Below are 10532 nucleotides of genomic sequence, written 5' to 3'. Positions count from 1 at the left end.
AAGTAGAACTCTGTATAGCTGTCCTGGCACTGACACACACTATACATCTGAGGCCCAGCTGCAAATGCCCCCTTTGTAACTTGAACTCTTCAGAGTCCACTGACTATGTACCCCCTTTTAACTTGAACTCCTCCGGGTCCACTGACTATGTACCCCCTTTGTAACTTGCTGACCCTGGATCCCAGAACCTCTTCCAGAGTGGTCCCCTTCTAACTCTAGGCAGACCCCCAGGTGCAATCCTCAGTTCTTGCGACCTGTGTAGGCTTTCCTGGGACTGGACCCCTCTCGCTCTCCGCAGGTTCTCGGCACACCGGATCCCCTCAGCACTTTCTCAGCACTCTCTGGTTACTCAGGCGACACCCCAAGATATCCGCTTCCTCAGACAGGAGGAGAGACAGATGCACTCTCCCTCCTGGGACTCTGCTCCCGCCAAAGACACCGTGCCACGCACTTCCCTCCAAACTTATACCCACTCCCAGAATCCCTTGCAGCCTAATCTGCCTTCTGGGGTAGTTACAAGCTGGGATGTGTCCCCTGACTGGGCTTCCTCCACTGCCCTATGAGAAGCCTCTCACAGGAGCCAGTGGGGATACTTCCCCCTCAGCAAACACACCTGGAAACCATGACACCCTAGCCAAATAAATCACAGCCTTGCTGTTAAGCAGACAAGGCCTTCTATACCTAGGACCTACCTGCAGGGTGTTACACTAGTAATAGTGGCGATCAGCGACTTATAGCAGGACTGCGATATTGTGGCGGACAGTAAGACACTGACTGACACTTTTGACACTTTGTTGGAACCAGTAACACTAATACAGTAATCGGTTCTAAAAATTATGCACTGTCACTGTACTAATGACACTGGCTGGAAAGGGGTTGACATCCGGGACAATCAAAGGGTTAACTGTGTGCCTAGCCAGTGTTTTCTTACTGTGGGGGAGGCAATGCCTTTCCTACTGACAGAACGGCAATCTGCCTTGTTTACATAGGCAGACTGCCGTTCGGCCTGTGTAATGAACAATCTGTGGGTACCAGCGAACATTGAGTCCACAGTGCCCGCTGATCGCCTCCCGTTGTGCACAGTTACAGTGGGAGTGAGCTGCTGGCGGCAGAGGTGCCGGATCATGTGTGTGTGTGTGTCTAAATAAATATATATATATATGTGTGATCCTGTTCACAGCCGCCGCCGCCCTGTAGCAGTAAAGCTACAATAAGGCGGTCGGCAAGTGGTCAGGAAACATTGAATTTCACATGTATTGCGACTTGGGGTCTCACAAGTCGCATCCCATGTTGCAGCAGTGTGAACTGAGCCTAAAATTCAGCTTTAGGGGCAGAGCATGGAAATTCAGCCTTGGCTGTGTTTTGCCTAAAACACCCCATAACAATTTTTATGTTGGGCAATGATAATTAAAACCAGATTAATTGCTTTCAGCGAGCACTAATCTGCATGCTTACCCCCTAAGCATAAATTTCCCATCCTCTCAGTACAAATCCGCCCCCTGCTGAAATCCCTCCTCCCAGCACAAATCTTTGCCCCCCAAATCCCCCTAGCTCAATTGCTCCCCTCCCAAAAAAAAAAAATCTACCAATAGCACAAATCATCTACCCCTAAAATTTCCCCTACTCCAATCCATCTTCTCCCCCCTACTTAAAATCCCTCCTCCTTGTATAAATCTTCTTCTCCCCCCCAACAAAAATCCCCCTATATCCCCACTCTTAGCACCCCTCCCCCCCCCCCACCTACACATTTCCACTCCTAGAACAATACCCCCTGCCACCTTCCAAAATCCCACTTCCAACACAAATCCCCTTCCCCTCTCACCCCCCTCTTTCTCTCTCACCCCTCTCTCTCTCAACCCCTCCTCTCTCTCACCCCCCTTCTCACTCTCTTTCTCTCTCTCTCTCTCTCTCTCTCTCTCTCTCTCTCACCCCCCTCTCCCATCCCCCCTCTCTCTCTCACCCCCCCCCCTCTCTCACCCCCCCTTCTCTCTCTCTCCCCCTTTCAGCCTCTCTTATCCCCTCTCTCTCTAACCCCCTCTCTCCCTCCCTCACCCACCCCTTTCTCTCTCTCCCTTCCCCTCTCACCCCCCTCTCCTGAGATCACAGGGGTTCATTCTGGGACTTGTAGTTCTTCAATTTTGGAGGGAGTCACATCTGTAAAAAATGAAGGAGTGGGGCAAATTTACTTAGGAGGGGGGTGCCCAATTTTAGTCTTGCCTAGGGCAGCGCAAAACCAAAATACACCACTGCCTCCACCTCACATGTTTCCACAGTGCCCAGGGCAGCCACTCCCCCTGCCCACCCCTTGTCCAGGCCCTGGGACTGGGAAACTCTGCTAGGACCCTAAATGCACAAAGCCTTGCAGCTTTGAGTATTTTTGATGGGATTGTATGTAGCGCACTGTGTACAGATCCTTCTCAGAGAAATGCAATTTAAAGAGAACTGGCCAAGCGTGTGCTTGAATATGATCTGAATGTTAGAACTGTACAGATTTACCTTTAAAACATTATATTTTGATCCCATTATATTGCTTTACTTTACTTACTTTTTCTGGAGCTAACTATTTAGCTGCAACTTCGGTGGTAAAAGGTCATTGAAGTGTAACATTTGCTGCCACGTCAACTGCCTAGCCTCACACTTACGGAACACTCCGAAACTAAAGGATATGGTTTAAACCAGCCTTTCTCAACCAGGGTTCCTCCAGAGGTTGCTAAGGGTTCCTTGAATAATGAGCAACCACTGACACCAATTATCGTTCTTCCCTACGACCACAAATGTAAGGAGCATCTTCCCCACTGATCATCACACTAATGTACTGTGAGAGATGTAAAGAAGTAATTATTAGCAGAGGTTCCCAGTGCCTGAAAAGTTTTTTCAAGGGTTCTTCCATATTGAATCAGTTGAGAAAGGGTTAGATAGTAGACAGGTCATCAACTGAGACTTCAAGTAATCTTTAACTTTCCGACACTAACTGAGATCTCAGGCTGAGACAGTGCAACACAACCATTTGAGGTCAGATTGAATGTTGATCCATAAGATCGAATTCAAATTCAAACACTGCGGTCCCTATCCTTTAAATGCTCCGCAACTCTCTGTGTACACAAACTAAGTAAGGGTAAATAAGATCAAAATTAAAAATTTTAAATAATCATTGTGCACATATATTCCTGAGATTCACAACTGGTTCTCTTAAAAATGGAGGGCCATCAGGATTTGCGTTATATGGAGAGTTGTGTTGTTTCCCTGCATGGTACATCATTCCTGGCTCCTCCAAGTGGTATACTATTATCTAGTGCTGCCAAGGCCAGCGTACAAAGTTTCTTCTGTTTACCATCTGTGCCGGCTGGAACTGTTTCAAGTTTCTGAAGTTCAGTACAAGCCATCTAGTACGTGTCCTGTGTCTCATTCCTGCGTCTGATTTATGTGCCCAGAGCCACCTTGCCTGCATGTTAAGAACCCCCTCTGTATTACAGATCAGTACATATCACTTTCAGGTATTCTTAACATCAGACAGTCTCCTAAACAAGCAAAATTTCCATTTAATATATTTGGTATCACTTAAATTGACTATTTGGCACTCTGCATTGGTATACAAGGCCATTGTATGCAAAGGGATTAGAAGATAGATTGCAAACCTCCAGCAAGTATTGTACTCTTCATGTGTTATCCACATGTTAACAGGAACAAATCTGCAGTTTCCACAGGTGACCTGTACTGTAGGACTTTTTATTCCAAAGTATTTAAAAAGGTCTTTTAATGCACATATATATGTGATCAACCGTTATCGGTTTTTCGTTGCCATACCAATACCGATATTTTGGTCAATGCATATCGGTATCGGCCAACTTGGGCCGATATTTTCATACATTTAAAAAAAATATATATATTTTTTTTTTCTTTGACAGGTACTCTTGTGGAGGGATCCGGGGGTCTAAAAGACCCCAAATCCCTCCTCTGCACTTAAAAGCATTCAAAACGTCAAGTTTGGCTGTTTTGAAGGCTGTCATTTTTTTAATCTGGCGCCAGTACCCGGAAGTGGCCATGACATCACTTCTGGGTTTTTGCATGGAGCTGAATGCGGCTATGATTGGGTCTTCGGCGGCCGTGCAGGCTGGTTGCCCGGGTCTCCCAGTGGAACGGGAGACCTGGGTGAGCTGCGGAAGGTGGCAGGAGGGGGGGCATCCCCTCCAGCTCCTTGTAATGACAGCCAAGCGGCTTCTCAGCCGCATCGGTTGTGATTACAAGACAGCCGACCATCGGTTATGGACGCCAGTACCGGGGTGATGCCTCTAGCTGCAGGCATCACTCTGGTACAAGCACTTTCCCGGAATATCGGCAATATCTGTCACCTTGGTGGCCTATTCCGATATATCGGGAAAAGTGCATATCGGCCCTCGATATATCGGCTTTGCCTATAATCGGTCAATCCCTAATATATATACTCTAGGTCAGCAGCAGAATAAAATACAACCCACTGCATTATATAGAAACATTTCACACCAGTAACCATCCTTTCTAAAGCCAGGCTCGGTTAAAAAAATAGGCTCTCTACGAGGCTTATCCTGTAATCTCAACGGTTGCTTAGCTGGGGTGTGGATTGCACTGCTCAATTACAAAGGATGACCCAAAGCATTTGGAAAACTTTATTAAAAAATTAAGACATTGAAATATGAAACAACAAGCATATAGGTGAGTTAAAAGTATAGCTTTACAATCTAAGAAATAAAATATTAAAGTATGTATTTTTAACTCAAAGAAGTGCCTCAGCCTCTTTCAAATCTCCAAATTCCTATTTTTGCTGATGTGATCCCTGTTAGAGGGTGGCTACATTTGTTCTCCATGGCCCTACTGTATGTAGCAACATAGCCACCCTCTCCTGCCCGCTCTATGGGATTTGCATTGTGGATAGGGCAGTGCACATGACCACAAATACCGTGCACTGCTCCTTCCAAACAAAGTGAAGGGTGAAAATGAGAGGTTCAGGATCTCATGGAGGACGTGGCAAGAAATAATTTAATGATAAATAGATTACAAAAGCATTAGGTAGTGAATGTGCATGGATTATATTTGCAGACTGTGCTGGGACAAGGTCACCTAGACTGAAATCCCCTCTTCCAGCATAAATCATAGCCCCCTTTGTCCCTCGAATTCCCCTAGCACAAATGCCCCCCCCCCCCCCCAACAAAAGAAAAAGACCCCTCCTAACACAAATCCTCCTCAAATTCCCCTCCAAGTACACACCCTCTCCCCTACCACTCCAAATCCCCCTCCTAGCACAAATATCCCCCCGATCACCCCCTCCTAGCACAAATACCCACCAGTCACCCCTACTAGCACAAATTCTCCCCCCTCCCAACACAACCCCCCCTAAATCATAACTCCTAGCCTCCCCCCAATTTCCCCTCCTAGAACAATTCTTACCCCCTGCCACCCCTCAAATTCTCCCGCCCAACACAAATACCTCAGTCTCCTTGCAGTGCCCCCCCCCCCACCTCACATGATACCATAGTGCCCAGGGCAGCCGGCCCTCCTGCCCATCCTTTGTCATGGCCCTGTTTGGAGCATAAGAATATAATTTAGTGTCACTTTCACCTAACTTCTAGAACAAGCCTTTAAAATAAAACCGCCACCAACTCTGACACACAACCTATTACCTAAACTAGGCCCTATCTCTTACTGCTGGGATGTGCTGCTGGTGTGATATATAAATATTGTGGTGGCATTAAATATTGCCCAGGGAGATTTTCTCAGTAGAAGTGGACTTTGTATAGGTGTAACGTATTCTGTCCCTCTCAGTTTACATAGTAAAGTGTCCCCTTCCTCCTCCTTGTGTTCCTTGCTAGGTGTGCTGTGATATATGCAATTTGTAAAGGTCAAAGGGCAGTTATTTAAGCTTTACGTCTCATTTTATGTTTCATGGAATTCTTGCAGGGTGAGGTAAGGCGCCAGGGTAGAGATTTACACCAGTAAAGTAGTCGGTCAAAACAGCCCACGTGGCTACTTGACACTTCATGTATATAGAATGGTATTTTTAAAATACAGGTGTTCCTGTTTCTTGTACTCTATTCAGAACTTGAATGAAAGAAAACATGTCTGTCATATTAAATGGATTCTAATTGTGTTTTCGGAGCGGATAATAAAATTTAAGCATCTCTTGCTTATTCAAATATATTTAGTCACCGCGCTCAGGGGCTGGCACAATAGGCACTAATCTAATATACCCAAACTTCCTAATATAATATTCAATATATCAACCCTTAATGTATTGATTATAAAAATGTGATTATACAAATATTCACTGCTGCTACATTATAAAGAATGTGAATACCATAAGCCATACCTGACAAAATCTTTTTAACCAGATATGAGGTAGCGCTGTGATACACAACATAAAAAAATATTTGAAATACATGTAATAGAAATTATAGTGTTCATATCTGTTCGTATAGTCCAATCCACCAGTGATAGGTGCCAATGTCCCTTTTATAATTATTCCAAGCGCAATTCATAAATAACCAGTCTGCGTGATAAAACTCCAATTCACCATGTGCCAAGTTAAGACCAATCCCCATCACTCCGTCAAATCACCGACTCTCAATGCCTGTAATATTACTGATAGGCATTAGCGCTTTCAAGATGTACAGTAATTCCCAGCTCTCTTCGATATTCAAATCCCCAGTCTCATTCCCCTTTAAGGGGTTCCCAGGCAGCTCGCAATAAAAGTAAGGAAATCAAATAGTGTAGTACCATCAAAACATTTCAAGTATTTCTGTCCCAGATATACCACTACCCACTGTGACTCCCGTTGGGTCACTTCCAGCGGGTCGTGACATCATTTCTGGTTGCCGTACGGTACAAATAACACATTTTGCCAACCAACTTTCCCAAAGGGTTAAGCTTATTGGAAAGGCAGACACAGGGGCTTTAAACCAAGATTAACTTTCACCCAAAATTAGCCCATTTTCACATTAGATTCAATTAGGAAAAAGAGTTAATCTTAGCGGAAAAATTTATAAATCCTGTGTGAAAATATTGATAACCCATGTCTATTTAATGGTAATGCGTTCTGTATATTTGCAATCTTTCACGAACACATGTATTTGAAAAATAAAGAAGGGTGTTTAATAATAGTTGTGCTAATGTAAATTTAATTTCATATAGCAATTAGTCAGTGGGATATCTTATACATGTGGCAGTCAGTCCACCCCAAATGGGTATTTAAATTTTAGATGGGTGCTGGTTGGCAGAATCATCCATCTCCTTATATTCCTTGGGATTCTGGTGAGGAGATTTTGAGTTGCCAGCTTCTCTTTCCTACTGCATCCATGACTTTGGTCTCATTCTCCAGGGTGGTGGAACCCCCTTTCTCTTCCTTGTCCCGTAACAATATAAAATGCTCTAATGGTTAGAGATTTTGGATAGGAGAGTGTGAGCATTACTTTTGGAGCAGTAATGATGGATATTGAGTGTGATATTGAGCGTCTCAATTAGAAGAGACCGTTCTAGGTGCTTCATGTTTCATGGTCATGTCAACTGCTATAGGTTCATCTAGAGTCCAGGTGTGATTTAGGTATATATGAAAATAATATAATGTTTCATTTAAAAGCATACGTTTTCCTTTTTTTTTTCTGCAGACCACACCAGCTTCATTCCAGATTCAGAGGGCGATCTTCTCTTTTTATTGGACAGCTCAGGGAGTGTCACCTATGATGAGTTTTCGAACGTCAAAGAGTTTATTGGGGACCTCTTGCACCCATTCAAGTTTGGACCACAGGACGTGCAAGCTAGTGTTGTACAAATCAGCACTGACCCCACTCTGGAATTCCCACTCAACCAGTACACGTCCAGCCAGGATGTCCAAAAGGCCATCCGGAACATACAGCAACGGATGGGCGACACCAACACAGGCAAAGCTCTGGATTATGTGAAAAAGCAGCTGTATACAGAGAAGTTTGGCTCCAGAGTTGATGTTCCCAAAGTGATGGTGTGGATGACTGATGGATTGTCCACAGATGACATCTCACAGAACATGCAGCTTCTTAAGGACATGGGAGTTACAGTATTTATTGTTTGCACAACGGGTCGCGGGAATTTTGAGGAACTGTCTTCAGCAGCCAGTCAACCAGATGAGAAATACCTTAAATTTGTAGATAAGGATGACCTTGGTATCATTACAAAGGAGCTACGGGACTCTATTATTGGTATGTGGATAGATCTTACAATAAGCCGTTTTAAATGTATTAAATGCAAGCTGTTATTTATCATTCAGTAAGCCTAATGGCATAATTCCCTTTTATTACTCCTAAATGGGGAGACTATTACATTTACAGATGGTTCCAACTTCCAGGTAAAAAGCTAAACCTGCAAAACATTTTTTTTATTTCTGGCTATCCAGTACTGAGATAAACACATCCGTTTCAACCAAGATGCTGGCCTGACATTTCTGTAATGCAGTTAGGCAAATGTAGCCACTAGCCAGGTCATCTCCTTACCTTCAGCCTCTAATTGGTCAGTGAGTGAACAGCACCACAGTAATGAGTCACCCCTCTGTTCACTCTGGTCTCTCCTCCTATGAGAATGTTTCCTGCCAGCTTGTATGTACTTGAAGCACAACTGGTCTCCAGTTCTGTCCCTCCTTTACCTACACTGAGTGCTAATGTACCAAGGATTAAAAGTGGCACCTACACCAAAAATGCATTTACATTTTTATTTACGAACACCTACCAATATTCATTGGGGCTTCTTACATATCTCCCTGAAATTCAGCTTTAGGATGAACTACATGCACAGGTTATGGGTGGGGTATTACAGTGATATATTGTTTTATATTAATAACATATTTTATATCATGAAGAATGCAACAGTGGGCCCTGGAGCACACGCAAGTTGGAGGGGACACCCAAAACTTCTGGGCGGAGAGGAGGAACCAAATCGAAATATAGGATAAGAAGATATTTTGGGGATATCAAGTCAGATAAGAAACAAAGGCTCACTCATATACATACACATAGTCATATATTGGCGATGTGTCAGGAGCATCTAGCACTCCTGCTCCTCATTCCAGCATCCTGGTTTTGGCTGTGGCATTCTCCTTGTATGTCTGTCCACCTACAAGGTGATTAATGTGGACAGTCTCTGGGTGGAGACCAAAACTGATTTAAGCCAGCCAAACATGCTTGGGTTAGCGCGTGTAATACTTGTACAGTAAGCGCTCTGTCTGTGTGTCCTGCTCTGCTGTTTGGATTCTCCTATTTATGACCTCAGATCGGATAATGACTATTCTCTGAACTCTGCCTGCTTTTTGACTATGGATTGACCCAACTATTCTGAGCCTTGCCTGGCTTGTAACTATACTGTCATTGAACCACTCTGCCTGTCTGCCAACCGCAATTACCTGTTTGCTTTGCTCACTTCGTGCCTACCCCGACGTGGTGGCCAGGCACTATAACATTGTGTATAAGGCCTGGGGGCAACCGAGTATTGGTAGGCCTGCTTGCCTTATAGGAAAGGGGGCTGCTATAGATGAGGAACACAGAGCTAGCTGTAGTGTCTGACCACTTGCGTTATGGGTAAGCGTCATTCAATGCATGTTATTTCGACACTGGCTACCTATGGTCAGTGGTGTATTTTGGTTTTGTGCTGCCCTAGGCAAGACTAAAATTGGGCGCCCTGCCCCCCCCCCCCCCTATGTAAATTTGCCCCACTCCCTTTTTAACGGATGTGACTCCCTCCAAAATTGAAGGACTACAAGTCCCACGAACCTCTGAGATCTCACAAGAGGGGGGGGGTTGAGAGGGGGTGGGAGAGGGAGAAGGGTGAGGGAAAGAGAGAGGGGGCTGGGTGAGGGAGGAAGAGAGAGGGGGGATGAGAGAGAGAGGGGGGAGAGAGAGGAGGGGATGAGAGAGAGGGGGGATCAAAGAGTGAGAGAGAGGGGTGATGAGAGAGAGAGAGAGAGAGAGAGGGGGTGAGAGAAAGTGGGTTGAGAGAGAAGGGGGGATGAGAGAGAGAGGGGATTAGAGGGGGTGAGAGAGAGAGAGAGGGTTGATAAGAGAGAGAGGGGGATGAGAGAGAGGAGGGGGTAATAGAGAGGGGGTAAATAAGAGAGAGGGGGTGAGAGAGGCAGCTCTAGCAACCAGTGGCCAATAGAGTCTCAGGTAGAGGGGGGGGCGACTTTTTTACTGCCCCCCTGCAAAGTGTCGCCCTAGGCCTGGGCCTTGTTGGCCTAGGCCAAAATACAGCACTGCCTCTGGTACATGTTCTATAGTATGATAAATAGAAAAGACCAGTAACTCATAGAAACCAATAAAAATGTATCTTTCACTGCCCTGAAGTCTGGAAAATGAATTCTGATTGGTCATCATGGGCATGCCTGAAAATCAAAATTCCTGAGATTGTGGGCAGATCTGTGGTTTGGTGGCATGGAATAATGTGTGTGGCCATATTGTGCAAAATGAGGAAGGAGCTTCAAGGTTAGACCTGGGATCCACAGAATAGTAGATAGGTGGGAGCCAGGTACACTGTACATACACCAT

The 10532-nt window shown here is 44.9% G+C and overlaps 1 protein-coding gene across 1 annotated transcript in view; it reads left to right on the top strand.

Annotated features, from left to right (window-relative positions):
- Positions 1-6636: 6636 nt before the first annotated feature.
- Positions 6637-10532, top strand: part of VWA1 (von Willebrand factor A domain containing 1) — a gene marked incomplete at its 5' end in the record, with an annotated part of 72197 nt that continues 68301 nt past the window's right edge. Inside the window, 2 exons of the mRNA XM_082273970.1 lie at positions 6637-6643; positions 7635-8201. Of these exons, the coding sequence (XP_082130096.1) occupies positions 6637-6643; positions 7635-8201 (574 nt within the window). The remainder of the gene's footprint in view (positions 6644-7634; positions 8202-10532) is intronic.

Source organism: Pelophylax lessonae (assembly GCF_965119305.1).
Source record: "Pelophylax lessonae genome assembly, chromosome: 12".
Lineage (NCBI taxonomy): Eukaryota > Metazoa > Chordata > Amphibia > Anura > Ranidae > Pelophylax > Pelophylax lessonae.
This window is presented reverse-complemented; position numbering and strand designations above follow the sequence as displayed.